Source organism: Lampetra fluviatilis, chromosome 20 (assembly GCF_964198595.1).
Source record: "Lampetra fluviatilis chromosome 20, kcLamFluv1.1, whole genome shotgun sequence".
Taxonomy (NCBI): domain Eukaryota; kingdom Metazoa; phylum Chordata; class Hyperoartia; order Petromyzontiformes; family Petromyzontidae; genus Lampetra; species Lampetra fluviatilis.
In genome coordinates this window covers 11,390,252-11,406,420 of record NC_136294.1, presented here as the reverse complement: position 1 = coordinate 11,406,420, position 16,169 = coordinate 11,390,252, and the positions used below count along the sequence as shown (strand labels likewise).

Below are 16,169 nucleotides of genomic sequence, written 5' to 3'. Positions count from 1 at the left end.
CATTAGATAGGGGACCCAGGATGCGTTCGAACCCTATCTGTGGCCAGAAATCGAACGTGGGTTGCTAAGGTAAGAGCGCTGTGCATTGATAAAACAACAACAACGACCACCGCTTCCTATTCGCGCACACACACGCACACGCAGGCGTGCGCTGCCGCAGGACTTTGCGCGGGGCCAGCTCTCAGGCCACCCGCTGTGCATGGAGCAGTACTACCGCCTCTTCTCGTCGTACCGCTTGGCCGGGCACCCGCGCGACACCCTGGTCGCGCCACGCAGCACCGTCATGCCGGAGCCAGAGCACATCATCGTGGCCTGCAACAACCACGTGATGACCCCACGCAGCCAGCGGACACGCACGCGCTCACTGCTAACTCCGTGTGCAGAGCGCGCACGTGGACGCGCACGTGAACGCGCACTTGTGTAGGGTGCACAACATTATCCTTGTCCGCAGAGCCGGATTAAGCTAGTGCAGGGCCTGTGGCAGAGTTATAAAGGGGCCTTGCATAACAAAAAGCACGCAAATATTAAAATACATTTTTACTTGCATAGTAAAGTAATTGTATTTTTTCATTTGCTATACAGCCAGATAATACGACAAATCGCTAACCTTAAACATCCAGTCGTTCATAAAAGTTGAAGGAAGTATAGAACTATAGTAATAGAGCAAGTGCAGAATCACTGAAACGGAATTGATAGCTTGAAAGCATTTAGCGCGGGGCCCTTGAAAATGCGGAGCCCGTAGCATCTGTAGCTACTTTTGCTACTAGGATAATCCGGCACTGCTTGTCCACGTATCATTGTATCTGCTTCTCTCTCTGGGTCTCCGCGTCTCTCTTGTTATGTCCGTGTCTTTGTCCATGCGCTCTATTACACACACACACACACAAAGTGCTTGCCACAAATGAACCACAATACCTTGCTGCTGACCTCGTCAAAGAGCATAAACCATCACGCGAACCCCGGTCATGCTCGCAGCAGCAGCGGTTTTTGGCTGACCACCGAACAAAGTCGGTCACCACATCGCCCGTTTCCAGATGCGTTTCTGCGGCCGTCTGGAACGCTCTTCCTTTCGATATTAGGAAGCCATTGAGCTATGCACTTGTACGTCTACATTGAAAACGTATTTCTTTAGAAGTGCTTTATTGTGATTAGTTTGTTGTCCTTCCCTCGCAACTCCGATGAGCACGGTTGGCTACATACGGTGCGAAAGAAGTTCAACATACATATACGCCTCTGTGTTTCCCCCATGTTTATCTCTCTGTCAGTATTTCTCTATGTACTTATATTTGTCTGCATTGCTGCATCTAGCCTGGCACAAGCGCCCCCGACGTCACTGACAATGAGTGGCGAACGGCGGTTCTGATTGCTGGATCTGTTTTTGTGTATCTGCGTCAACCTCTGTCTTGCCCTGCGCCTCCATCTGCATGTGTCTCTCTGTCTAACCCCATGGTCTCCCTTTCGCCCCACTCTGTATCGTTGCCCCAGTTTGGTGTTGAGACAGCTCTGTCCTTCTATTGTCAGTGGGAGAGTTTAGCATTCAAAATGGATATATGTTTTGCATATCAAAGCAACAACTGCAATTTGGCAGTTCACATATATATGTAGCGAACACAATTGCCATCCAGCTCAAACTCTGGCTCCTGGCTCGAGTGTAGTCATGACATCATTATACTGGCAGGAACCCACTGGTTCCACCAGCCCACAGGGGATTATTGTGTCCGTCCGTCGTGCAGGGAGGGGCTGGGTGGGGAGGGAGGGGCTGGATGGGGAGGGGAGGATGAGGAGGGGCTGGGTGGGGAGGGTGGGGCTGGGTGGGGAGGGGCTGGGTGGGGAGGGTGGGGAGGGGCTGGGTGGGGAGGGTGGGGAGGTGCTGGGTGGGGAGGGTGGGGCTGGGTGGGCGGTGGGAGGGGTGGGGCTGGGTGGGGAGGGGCTGGTCACCCCGTGGTGCCCTTATAAAACTCAACGTTTAACCTCCTCACGTTGGCCTGTGCCCGCCCTCACAGTCGGGCATATTTGCGGAATACACCACGCCGCTGTTGACCCTGACCATTGACCGAGCAACCCAACGTTCCTACCAGCTCCCTCTGCAGGAATGTGTTGGGGTTAATATTCCATTCTTATGCGCTGGGCTCCGCAGACTAACATGGAGAGCCCGCGCAACCCACGCACCGTGATGTCAGCAAGTTCACGCGGCTCACATCGTTATGAACGGAGATCGCTCACGAGCACCGACGCATCGAGTCACTCGGCATTGCTACAGTGGCTGTGGATGATGATTGTGGAAGTTGCGTGGTTGCTTCACCGTGTAGTTGACTTTGCGGGAAGAGCAGATGACTCAGCTCATGCTTGTGTCAGGGGGAAGAGCACGCTTCCTGTGAGGAGCTGCGCCTATGACGATTATCTGAACCGGTCCTGGGCAGCCCCTAGGTCGACTCAGCCTCAATTAAGTACCTGGTGCGGTGTGTACAAACATCGCCACTGTGGAGACAAAGGCGGTCGGGCGTGGTGCCTGTCACCCACCCCATCGCTAACAGCTTTTGCCCCAACAGTCTATTGAGGCTATACTCTCTTCCCACGTTCCCACGTTCCACTCGGACTCTCTCGTGTAGCGTCGACCAGTTGCACTTCATTTGACGTCTCTGCAGGGAACGATAGCATCGGCCTGCATCCAAACTTTTTACCCAATAAATTAATAATTTCGCAATGAAGAAGCTTAGCATTTGGAGGTAAACTTGTCTCAGTGTTACCAGTTGTTTTCCATTTGTGTTTTGACTTCCACGTCAATGTATCGTAGTATAATTTGCTTAGTTTTTCAAAACCCTGGACTGGTTTCAATTGCACTTTGGTATCGTTAAATACAATTCATGTTACGGGTGAAAGCATACAACACGAGCACTGCAGGACAAACATCCTATGTGGCAGCAATACAACGCACAATGTCCTGATTTTTTTATTTTATGATTAAAGAGGTCTCGTTCTGGCCAAAAAAACCCCCTCCCTCTTGTTCTGCCAAAACTCGGTAGCCCGCACCATCGCATCCACCCACTCCCAACCTCCCTTCAGTACCGCATCCCTAATCCTCCCACAAGACGTCATCGCACCGTGTTACATACGCAAGTTACATTTGCTCTGATTGATTATAATTATCAGACCGCGTGATGGATTGATCATCGTATCGACCGCTTAATTAAATAATTGAATGAATGATTCATTGTCCCCATAGCCCTTTGTGGGCATTCCCTAACCAGGGGCTCATCAACGTAATGGGCCCCGCATGAAAGCGAACTAATCACCTAATGGCCGAGTCTATTGACTCAGTGGATGCATGCTTGGCTCGTCTGGGTTACGAGAAAAAAGCCCCAGCGGAGGCACCAGATGCAGATTAGCGTTCAAGCCTTCATTCACAAACATTTGCGGGGATGTTTTGTATTCAGACCAACGTTTCTACATTTCCGTGAAACAAATGTTGCGGGTTTGCATCGACCCCGCAAAGATGATGCACATGTCTCGTTGCTATCAGCTCTTTCTTTTCCCCAGGCCTCTAGCCTCGTGTAACTGACCCGTGATGCAAGGTGCATCTCTTTGAGCAGGGATATTGGCGAGAGAGCAGGCTGGTTGGTGGGACGATATATGTGGAAGCAATCTTGTTTCGTGAGAGAATATTTTTAAATGTGATTATTTTCAACAATGTTTGCAAGTAAAATCCATTGTGCTTGTAATGTCATACCGGGGTATTTTTTTAACAAAACGAAACATTGCAAATCAGGTGACTCTCAGCTTTTTTGTAAGTAATTGATTCATTCATAGCCATTAATTTATAGCAAACAGTTTGCAGGGTAAGCGCAACCACGTGGTTTGGAATAAAATGTGGCAGGACATTGTTGTAGATGTAATGGAAAAAGAAGAGGTTATGGGTGGGACACGCGTGCTGGACAGCAGAGTACCGGGACAGGGCCTGGCAGTGGCATCCAGATGTCATTGAACCAGGGGGTGACCTAAAGCCAGACTGGCGGTGACGCTGAGAAGACTGAAAGAGCAGACATCGATGGACAGGGTATCAGTTGCCAAATAGTCTCAGTGATCTGACAGAAGGAGCAATGTGATTACATGATGGTATTTACCATGATGGACTCTAATAATACCAGGGGTGGCAGCTCTTATACTCAAGGTGAGAAGTGAAATGTTTTTTTTTAATGTGCTGATGGTTTCATTGCACGAAAAAATACATTCTTAGATTCATAACAAAGGTGTTTGGGTTAGATCGCGTTATTCATATACAAATGTCTTTTGTCAACGTGACACATTTTTTACTGATTGGCCGTGTCGGGTGGTGGAGGGTTGCGACACATTAATAAATAACGCGATCTAACCCAAAAACCTTTATTATGAATAATATTGGTCGCGAAAGCCTACGTGTTAAACTGACATTCTTATATTCCAGCATGTTTGAAGTAATTTATAAATTGTTTAACACTTAAGTGCTGCAAAAAAGTGTTAATCGCGCAAAGAGAAATCCAAAATGTGTATATGTCGGAATTGGAATGTGCTGACTTCAGTGAAAAACCACATTGTGATTCAAGGATTTATCGTGCAGTCATTGCAGACTGGGCCGCGACCAACCAGCTCGCTGCATTTAATAATAATTCAAATCTATCATGCGCATTCCATCCTAGGATCGCAATGCATGAAAAGCAGGAAACAAAAACAGAACCAGAGGCAACCGACCAAACTAAAGAGGGAAGGCCACTTTAAAAAGATGGGGTTTCAAAGCAGACAAATATGTCTGGCGACACTGATTGCCTGATTTCAAGTGGCGTTCCATAGCTTGGGTTCCACATTAACAAAAGCCCGATCGTCAAAAGAGCGCAACCTACACCTGGCAGTGCTGAGCAGTTGTAGATCAAAATATCTTAAGGATTTTGACGGAATATATAAATGTATCAGTTCCTGCAAGTAATGTGGGGTGAGCCCTTTTAAAGCCTTATAGGTTAATATCAGTATCTTAAAATCCACTCCGAATTTGACAGGTAGCCAATAAAGAGATAAGAGGACTGATGCAATGTGCTCACTTAAAACGGATTCAATCATGGGCAGCTGAAACCCACATTCAGACTCAGAAAGTCAGCGGTGCCATCGCAGTGCTCTGGACTCTTGGCATTTCGCGAGCCCTGTCGAGCTACGTGGGCGAGAGTTTCCGCGGTGGAGGAGTCGAGGCTTTGGCTGCGGGCGGAGGTGGAGATCTCACACTGGCAGCGGCGTAACTACGAGTTGAGGCCCCCATGACAACCAACAGGAGATATGTTTTCAACAACAGTGTGAAATAAAATTCGATTTAAAGCTTTCGTGACTGCAGGGGTTCATCTTCTTGGTTCTTTCGGTAAAGTTACGTAGAAGGGAAGTAATAAAATAATAAAAATAAAACATGATAAAATAATTCTCACGACGTTTCGGCCACAACGCAAGCAGCTGTCTCCCCGACAGACCTGGTCTTCACCTGAGGACGACTGCTTGCGTTGTGGCCGAAACGTCGTGAGAATTGTTTTATTATGTTTTATTTTTATTATTTTATTACTTCCCTTCTACGTGACTTTACCGAAAGAACCAAGAAGTGTGAAATAACTTATTTAAAACGCAATTTAAATGTGTTTTTTTAAATTAAATTACTATCACTTATGTTTACACGTTTTACTTTAAATTAATTCGAGCAATAACGTTTGGCTTTCCCACATTGCGCTTGGCATGTTTGTTTCTACTTCGTTGTCATCACCACAGTGGTAACCAGGTAAAACAAGCAGAGCTGTAGTGGCTGCGTTGTGTGGAGACGGAGCGCCCCTAAAGCGTGAAGTGTTCGAGACCGTGACGACGATGTGATGAGGCAAGAGTAGCCGCTATAGATAATCGCCTGGGTGCGACCGTGCGAGACAAATCGAGTATTGGGGCTCCACCTGGCCGATTGCCGCACCCGCTGAGTTGACAATGTCGTCACTACGCCACTGAGAATTAGCCACGGAGCGAGAGAACAGAGACTAAAAGAAAAGAGCCAGAGAAGGTCATCACCCCCTTTCCCGCACGATTTCTCGCGCAGTTCTTCGTGCTGGACGTCGTCATCAACTTCCGACGCCTGAGCGAGACGGACCTCTTCACGCAGCTGGGGAAGATCTTGAAGCTGGCCGAGGCGGACAAGGTGCCAACTCCTCCCATCGGCCTCCTCACCACCGACGGGCGCAGCACGTGGGCAGCCGCGCGCAGATGCCTGGTCAGAGGTTCGTGTGCCACGGCCCACACCGCCTTTGCTGTGCGCGTGTGTGTGTGTGTTTTTATGAGTGTACACGTTCAGTACTGCGTACGTGTGTGTGTGTGTGTTATTAGAGAGGTTCAGCATTATTCTGAACGGATGCAGGTGGAGACGCAGGGAACGACAGAGATAGACGCAGATATACAAACTGCCCAATTGCAGTGTATCGCTGTTGCTTTGATCTGAAAAATATACCCTGTTCGAATGATAAACTCTCCCACTGACAATATAACGACAGAGCTGTCTCGCCGCTAACTGGGGCACTATACAGAGTGCGGCTACAGAGTGTAGACAGAGAGACAAATGCAGACGGAGGCGCAGGGCAAGACAGAGATAGACGCAGACACACAAAGACAGATGCAGCAATCAGAACCAACGTTCGACACTCATTGTCGGTGACGTCAGCCCGGCGCTTGTGCCAGGTGAGATGCAGCAATGCAGGGAGACAAAGCGACAGACACAAGGGAATACCATGACCTGTCAAGCCATTGTCAGTGCCCTACCGTATTACAGACCAATTCAGACCTTACTGGTCACCCAGTGCCCAAATAAATCTCAACGTTCATTCTACAAAGTCCCATTACAAGGGAGAAACACAAACAATTTATATTTTTGCCCCGTATTGAAACGGCTGTACGCCGTATGGACCTGAAAACTCAATTTCCCTGTACAAGAATGCGGGTAAATCGTATTGGTTGACAGGTATCGAATACATAGAGAACGCTGACATGAAGAAAGACAAAGACACAGAGGCATGTACGTATGTCCAACTTTATTCGCATCGTACGCAAACACCATTGGAAAATGTGTTCGCGTAAACCTTCTGAGCTTTGACTGTCGGTGCATGCGGACGATTACGGGGATTTCGTGGAAGGATAGGGCGAGCTACTTAGAAGTTCAGAATGGAGTGGAGCATTGCTAAATCGGAGGCTGCGATGGGCACAACGCGCCTGCTGGATGTAGGATGGCAGGTTATCGAGACAGGCATCACAGTGGCAGCCAAAGGTCAGCAGCCAAAGGTCAGGCCTAAAGGGTGGCGATGGATGACGGTGGGGTCAGTCCTCGCTCCACGTGTTGACTGCGCAACAGTTGCAGGAGCTGGCGAAAGGAAGACTGCGATTGCCAGGTGTGATGGCATCGTTCACATTGATTGTTAGAGTCGAAGCGAATGATGTTCGGCTCTTTGTCAATCCACAACAGCTGGATAAAGGCCTCCCCACACACGCGTCAGTTGTTTTACAGTAACTCTGACCATACTTCACCGTGTTGGTCAGTGCGAGGAGGCGAAGACCGAATTCGATATTACCCACCATGGATATTAGCCACGGCCGCAAAATTGAACTCGGGTCAGCGGGTTCGTCGCACAACGCCGGCAAACCCCCCACACCACTGCCGTTCTCTATTATAGTTCAGTGATCTCCCCCACCCCCCCCCCCCTCTTGTTTTTTTTTGTTTAAACCCGACAGATTCGACCAATCGAGACTCGCTGGACGCGATCGAGCGCTGCATCTTCCTCCTGTGCCTGGACGGCGCCATGAATCGCCCGCTCACGGACGTGGCCCTGGCGGAGAACATGCTGCACGGAGGGGGAGCGCGCGCCAACAGCGGCAACCGCTGGTTCGACAAACCCATGCAGGTGCTACCCCCCCCCCCCCCCCCCACAGCAGTTAGCGCTACGCCGCGCTACGAACCCCGGCGTCCCGAGTTCGATTCCCGCTCACGGCCAACGCCAGTGACGGATATCTGAACCGGTCCCGGGCCTCCTCTAGGTCGACTCAGCCTCAAATAAGTACCTGGTGCGTTGAGTGTGAACATCGCCACTCGGGGCGTGGTGCTGGCCACCCACCCCCACGTGTGCGGTGCCGGCATTCAGAGGTGCTCGCTAACGGCACTTTCCCCAACAGTCTGTTCAAAGCTATACGGGGTGTCTTTGTCTTTTGCCGACAAACGATGCTCCAACTCCTGCTACCCTCGATTAAGTAGGGGCTCCGTTTCATTGTGATGAAAGTGCGTGACTTTCTAGCCGGAACACCACGAGTTTTTATATCACAGCTGGATGGGTTGAATTTCGATTTAAAGCTTTCGTGACTGCAGGGATTCATCTTCTTGGTTCTTTCGATGAAGTCACGTAGAAGGGAAATAATAAAATAATATAAATAAAACATAATAAAATACAATTCTCACGACGTTTCCGCCACAACGCAAGCAGTCGTCCTCAGGTGAAGAACAGGAAAGACAGCGTCTGAATTCAGACGCTGTCTTTCCGACTTTACCGAAAGAACTAAGAATATGATTGTCGTTTTCCCGCCGACTCACATGTTCTAAGCTGAGACACGTTTTGGCCCCCAGATCTTCCACTCTTGAACAACTTTAAACAAAAAAAAGACTGGTATATAATTTTAAAATAAAGTAATAAAACATCAAACTTAACCCTTGCCAGGCATGAAGAACCACAGTGCAAGATCCCCCGTATAGACTGTGCCTTCTTCCAGGCACATTCAAAATCACTTACACACCCTCTCTCTCCGCTCAATCACACAGCCCTCTCACGCTTTCTCGCTCGCTCTCTCATACATGCACACATGACAAATGATCGTGCACAACCTCAGCTGACAGTGACATCTGAGCCTGTTCTGGGCCTCCACTAGGTCGACTTACCCTTAAATTAATTTCCACCTGCTTGCAGCATGTGAACATCATCGCCGGCGTGTGTTTTGTGGGCAGTTCATCGTGGGCCGGGATGGAGCGTGCGGATTGGTGTACGAACACTCACCGGCGGAGGGCATTGCCGTTGTGCAGTGTGTGGAGCATCTGCTCTCCTACATGTGAGTCGCCCAGGGGCACAACGACATCTTTCAAACGGGGGCGATGCGGGATGCGACTGTGGGCCCTCCCTCCCCTCTCCCTCCTACGACTCGCTTTTACTGAAATAGCTACGGATGTTTTTAACCAGCATACAATAATACGTAGCCTGTAACTATTTATTTTATTTTAGTTGCACCCGTGTATTGGGTTTCGAGGAAGACAGTCTCACAGTGACATTATTAATAAAGTGAGATTTAAAGGTACAATACTCAAAATTAAGTCATCATGCATCTTTTTTTCATGCCCATGTCAGTTAGCAAAAAAGTCTGGTGTTGAGTAAAAAAAAAACCAGTAGCACTACTATATTGAGCGCTATGAGACTTTATGCTGTGTATTTTTAGGAAATATTATTTTTTCATTTGTAACAAATTTTTTTTTAAATCATGGTTAATTGTTGAAATATATTTTTTTAATTAAATTTCTTAAGATTATTTACTTTTATAATAGAGGTGTTTAGGTTTGATTGCGTAAATATAAATGTGTCGTTAAACCCGCCACCACCCAACACAGCCAATTCGTAATATTTGTCACGTAAACAAAACATGCCAATTCGTTACTAGTACAGTACACCGGTGTGCTGGAGAATAAACCCACAAAATGTACAATTATTTACCTGTTTATCTTGATTCGGGGCCGCCTTGTGGCCAACTGGGCCCCGAGTCGCCTGCAATGCCGCTGCGCTAGGAGGTGGGGGGGGTCTCAAAGTCATATTATGCCCGTGCATTATGTAGGAGTAGCAGCATCAAAGGGAGGGAGTAGGGTTAGCAGTAATAAAGGGAAGGAATTTTAATAGTAAGGAGCTGCAGCAGCGATTAGTCACAAGTAGTGACTAATCCCACATCTGTATTTTCCATAAATATGCTAAATTCCTCTTGATATGCAAATTACTTTGTCAAGGCGCCCCTTCCCCCTATAACCCAGCTTAAATATACGCTTCCAAGCGTGGTGGTGCTCATTCAGACGCTGTCTTTCCAACAGGCCTGTTCTTCACCTGAGGACGGCTGCTTGCGTTGTGGCCGAAACGTCGTGAGAATTGTATTTTATTATGTTTTATTTAATTTTTTTTTATTATTTCCCTTCTACGTGACTTTACCGAAAGAACCAAGCAGATGAATCCCTGCAGTCACGAAAGCTTTAAATCAAAATTTAAGACAAACATTATTGATTGTTGAAATAAACCAGACCCTGATGCGTGGAAATCCATCTGATTGCTGGTGGTCAATAATCATTAATTTCCTACAACAACATATGCATTCATATAATCAGCCCCAGGATCCCATGAGATGTTGGACCACCTGTGCCATTTACCTAAAAACTGGGGAAAACACAAGGCAGAGCCTGGTCAAAGGGGAACCAGGAGCCATCCCTTGGGCCAAACCATCTGCTCCTCTGACCTTTTAACCTCTCGGATGCTGCAGTTGTAAACATTAAAGCTGGAGATCGATGAGCGCGTTTGTTGTTAGCTCGGAGTGGGCGCGCGGAGGCAGGCGGGGTTTTGTTCTTCAGCGCGCACGTGCCTTTTGTTCTGCGTCCAAGATTTGAGAGCAGATGTTTTATTTATTGTGGCGTGCTCACTGAACTCTTACGGTGGCATTCTTTGTGATTTACGAAATCTCTGCATGACGTTCCAGTGCATTATTTTGCGCGAGTGAATGGCTTCGGGAATATGATGCCATGTTCACTGCGTCTGAAGTCACTTCAATTGACCTCTTATCTGACTCTAGGTGGTGCACCTTTTCGAGCACTGTAAAGATTGCTCATTGCATGCCAGTGGAGGAATTGATGTTTTAAGTATCCGGGGCTTGTTTACGTAATAAACAATCACCGGGTGACTGGGCTCAGACCGTTAACTTATTACACATGAGAGCCTAATTGAATCACTCAGTAATAAACAGACAACGTATCCTCCTTTACATGTAATCCGTCACTCTACGTACAAAAAACCAAGCATTTCGTACCAACTCATCAGCCGCACGGCCTTCTGGGGAGTGGGTAATTTCAGCAGCGTTGTTTCTAAACAAGCAAACTCTGGACCGGTTTTGACATTCATTGTCCCATCAGCAGAGTCAGGCTTGCTCAAATTGACAATGCTGGTGACCTGCCGATCTTACAGGGCCCTCCGCTTACCATCTAGCGTCCCAGTTCGACGCGAAATTACATGACACGCAATTCAAAATAATTATCTGCGTTGCTGTGGAGAATACAAAGAACTAATTATGTCATTTGTTATTCATATTCTATACGTCAATGCTAATGTTTGTTTTGATTTAATCACAGGCGGCTGAAACCTGGATTGGGACCGATGGAATCATCGGTGCTCGCTCAGTGCTCTAACACTGTGATTAGTCCCATGAGCCAATGGGCCACCTCTTAACTAGTTTATAATTAAGTGGGAAGACACGCAGGAACAGTTGTTTTCTGTTATAAATCAACCTCCGCATTCGTGCCAACATTTGTATCGGTGACAATTGGTATGTTAACCTGGCCTGGGCCTCCCCTGGGGTTAACTCCGCCTTAAAATTAGTTAGTACCTGGTATACAATGAGTTGATAGGTCAGTTCTGCCAGTCACTCATGAATACCTGCAGATGAAAAGTACTGGATACTTTTTTTTACAGGGAAGTAGATGTTAAAGATCATAGAGCAATATCCACGTGCCTTCGTTGTTCTATGTGATACTATTGCACAAATCCCATACAGCACTTGACAATTACAATTTAAAGTGTTATCGCATTGTCTCCCATGGCCTAATGTCTCATATCTCAGTGTCCCATTCTCTGGTGTCGCAGATAGACCAATAAATAGATTACTATTGTTAAATAACCAGCTAACAGCCCAGTGAGACAAGATGTCTCTTTTTCAGTCATATGGACTCATTTTAAGTTTCTCAGTGTGTTGATGCTTGTAATCTGTTTCTAGGCGCGGAGAATGATTTACTCCTCAGCGGTCTGATGAAATGTCACGATCCAGGGTCACGATTCAATTCAAGAATGATCTTGTTTTTTTACACCAAATTTGTGCAATTTTTTTCTGTCTCATGTGTGCAGTTTTCTTCACTTTATTTGCAATACAGTACATAACATTAGCATATCAACAACAAATAACTTACATAAATGTGAAAATAATTAATTGGTTCATATACAGTCAAAGTAAGAATCAATCTTCATTGCTGAATGGATGCATCCATCGTTCCATGCATCGAAAGGTCCACCTTGAGATGTGGTTGCACCTCGATGCTACATAGGGATAAGGATTGCCATTAATAACGCGCTTGCTTAAATGCCGAGTTCTCACATCTCATCTCAACCGTTCCAATGCACTTCAGCCAAGGGGACCTCACAGTGGCCGCTATCACTGTGCAGCACAAGGTGTAACAGAGCACCGGCCTGCCAACAGACATGATTCTGCAAATAAGTAGCATGTGAGCGATGTTATATATATATATTTTGGTTTAACCGTTGTATGTAAATCACGGTCGCGATTGATGAAGTTGTGTGCCACTGCGCGCGCAGCAAGGACACGTCCCAGAGGAAGCTGCTGCGCGCCGACTCGGTGTGCGAGCTGCCGGCCCCGCGGCGCCTGCGCTGGAAGCTCAGCCCCGAGATTCACGAGCACTTGGCGTTCGCGGCGCGGAACCTCGACTCGTGAGCCAACAACACCAAACAAACGACGGCCGTTTCGCCGGCGACGTCGCCACGGCGCTTGTGCCGTGCTAGGTGCACTTTGAGGCCGTTACGTGAAGTGACGAAGGCCCGCTGGCAGGAGGTCACAGAATGTGAATATTCAGACCGGAGGAATCCTATCAGCTAGGAAGCTCTTCTTTCGCAGATGTCCAGTAGGGATGGGTGAGGACGATAAAATGACAAACTATACAAAAAAACCACGATAGTTGTACAAAGTATAGGATTTGGAAAACAAATCATCCAAAAACATACAGATAACACTAAACCATCACCCATCCTACCAGACAAAGCCCACTGAGATATTGACTTGTGTTTCAGAAGCGACACGGCCACACGATAGCTCAACCAAGTGGCTTATCACATGAAAATGTATCGCAGAAATATCATCTAAATAATCGCAATGCATGTGCGTAATGCCACCGCTGCACTAGCCGGTTGCACAACCGCTATAGGACACGGAGGGAGGGGAGTGAGTGCCGTGCCGTGCCGTGCGTGCCGCCCGCAGGGTGGTGGAAAATCTCGACCTCCTCATCGACCGCTTTTCGGGCTACGGGAAGGAGTTCATCAAGCAGCAGCGCATGAGCCCCGACGCCTACGTGCAGGTGGCCCTGCAACTGGCCCACTACAAGTGGGTGACACGCACACGCGCACACTTGCATTGTGGTCGGTGTCTCTTAGTCGATGGCGATGATAACAATCGTAGGGTTACGGTGGAAGAAGGGCCGGCTCCACACCGTTTTGTCAGCCGTGGGGATTATTGAAGCATAGTTCATCCACCCTGGTCAGTGCAGGTCGGCGAAGTTGGCGGTTGTCCAGGACCAGTTCAGATGCAACTCACCACTGATGCTGGCCATGGCCGGACATCGAACTCAGGTCTGTGGGGTTTACTCCGCAGTGCGTTAGGCACTGCGTCACTGCTCAAACCCCTGAGCGGGGAAACACTTTGGATTTTTTTTTTGCTACTCTGAACGTTCATATATTTGCTTACAAAGGAAAATATATGATGCTGTGTCAGTGTATAAAATTAATTGCTGTTAATAAGCAGCTATGCGTGCTGAGAAGGCACAGCAAGAGTGATTAGATGCCATGTGCCACTGATGTGCCAGGCCGGGAATTTCAACCAGATTGAGTGGACCCTTCTGCAGTGCCTCACACCGCTGCATCACCGCCCTAAACAAATATACGCATTATAATAATTGTGAATGCAATGCAAATATTTGCCCTTTGTCAATCCGCTGCCACTCCACGTCAATCAGTCGTGGGATTTGTTGACTGTCGCGACTGATGCAAGAGCAGTATATGGGGGTGAAATAACCCAGTTACTCAACAGCCCCGTCACATCTAAATCGTAGCCCATTGCTGGATATCCCGTTAGAGCCCCTACAAAGGCTAAGAACTAAAATAAAGACCTGGAACAAAGGCAGGAGATTAAGACGGCGGTGGGTGGGGGGGGGCGATAAAGGAGAGAGGCGTGAACGAGGAGGGGAGAGAGGGTGGCTCTGGAGCGAGAGGAGGGGAGACGAAGGAGGCCTGGGGGAGGGAGGGAGGGAGGGCGGCTGCTGCGCTTTCGAGGAGCACGGCTGGTGGAGAAGGGGAAAGGGCCACGTTGAGACGGCGGAGGCGAGGGCGCGGCCGTGGGTTCATCATATTCAGATTATTCAACAGCATGTTTTGTGCACCTCCTAAGACGCGTCACGCAAGACCGCGCTCAGATGAGATAACGTTTACTGGTTTCGGAATGTCACCGCAAACAATGACGAGATACGCAATTGTGGAAAATGGTACCGGAAACGCATTTGAGGATTGTAACAGTTTCATGATATGACCCGACTTCACTCCGCTGCTCCGTGATGGTTGGTGAAGGGGCTACCCAGGGCATAATCAGATATCACTCGCCGGAGCAGGCAATTGAACCCAGATCGTAGCACAGTGCAAGAACCACTGCAACCACCGTTCCACCAAATAATAACAACTGCCTTTCACCACTATGTGACGGTGATGTCGCCACATCACTTGTGTCAGGCTAGGTACACTTTGAGTTCACAAAGTGTTGAAGGCTCGCTGGCAGGAGGTCACAGGACAGACCCAGTTGTTATGGATTGACTAACTGACATGACTGGTAGACCACTTGTGCTCCTTACGGTACCAGCTTCCTGTATTTTATCCACCTGGCGCTCCGCATTGTGAGCGTCGCTCCTCTGCCAACCGTTGTTGCTGCCCAGTAGCAACGTCCTTCACCAGCCTCCTCCGCTGGATAAATACCCACATGCACAATGCGTGCATGCATGCACATCGCATGACCATACACTCAGCAGCTCCACCGCACATTTCCTCGCCAAAAAAAACTCGCCCACGCCCACACATCAGAGTTGCGGAAGGAAACGGCTGGCGTGCAAAATCGATCCTTCTCTTGTCGTGTAGTGCTTGGTAAAGTCAATCGCTTTAAATAAAGAAGAAAAATCAAAATGGAAAAAGGCTATTGAAAAATAACACCCCTGTTGTCAAAGGTGCTGCCAAAATGTTCAATCTTATTAGCGAATAGTACTTTGGTGTTGTTTTGGTGCATTTTATGACGCCGTTTAGAGCGGAATCAAATGGGCATAGTTCAGTCAAAGTGTCTCCCTGCTCCACCGACCCCGTGGGGCGGTTCCCATCGCTGTCGGCATTCCTGTGTCGGTGGTGGCCCACGGTGCATTATTTTTTTTATTGTTACAAAATGCGAGCTCGTTACAGCGCGTTGCATAGCTCACTCACGCAGGCGACGCAGTTCACAGAAATGATCCCAACGCAACTGAACCATATAAGAGAAGGGGAAGGGTGAAGGATAGGACAATGCATTTTTTTTATTCCAGAGGGATGAGTTAACCTTTGAACTCGTAACGATCTTCATTCGTGATCTTCCTAGGTGAGTTTGTGCTTTGACCACAGCGCCGGACGGTTCGTTAGACACCACGCTCGGCCAGTTCTGACAGAGCCTAATGAACCGTGGTGGCTAGGAGATGTTAACTACCTTGCCAGGTATACAGGAGGTCGTGGGTTCGATCCCGACCCCGACGCCTACTGTATCTCTGAGTTTGCATTTCTCGCTCTCTCCCTGTGGTCTTGTGGATTTTCCCCGGGTCCTCCGATTTTTCCCTTCACATTTAGAATCAACGTCACACGTTTAGACTTTAGAGTATGTGGCTGCGCTGATAAGCCGTTTTGTTGAGCTATCATTTGTGGCCAGGTCGCCTCTGAAAAAGAGCGATATAGCTCAATGGGCCTTACCTGCTAAAGTAATAATTAAAAAACAGTTCAGAGTTTATAGGTCCACTTTGTATGGACGTG

At 48.0% G+C, this 16,169-nt stretch overlaps 1 protein-coding gene across 2 annotated transcripts in view; it reads left to right on the top strand.

Annotated features, from left to right (window-relative positions):
- Window positions 1–16,169, top strand: part of CHAT (choline O-acetyltransferase) — an 80,800-nt gene that overhangs the window by 53,197 nt on the left and 11,434 nt on the right. Inside the window, exons 6-11 of one of the 2 annotated variants that reach the window (XM_078865209.1) lie at window positions 145–325; window positions 6,086–6,263; window positions 7,762–7,931; window positions 9,020–9,120; window positions 12,672–12,803; window positions 13,348–13,470. In XM_078865209.1, the coding sequence (XP_078721335.1) occupies window positions 145–325; window positions 6,086–6,263; window positions 7,762–7,931; window positions 9,020–9,120; window positions 12,672–12,803; window positions 13,348–13,470 (885 nt within the window). The remainder of the gene's footprint in view (window positions 1–144; window positions 326–6,085; window positions 6,264–7,761; window positions 7,932–9,019; window positions 9,121–12,671; window positions 12,804–13,347; window positions 13,471–16,169) is intronic. The other variant, XM_078865208.1, reaches the window with a different exon arrangement.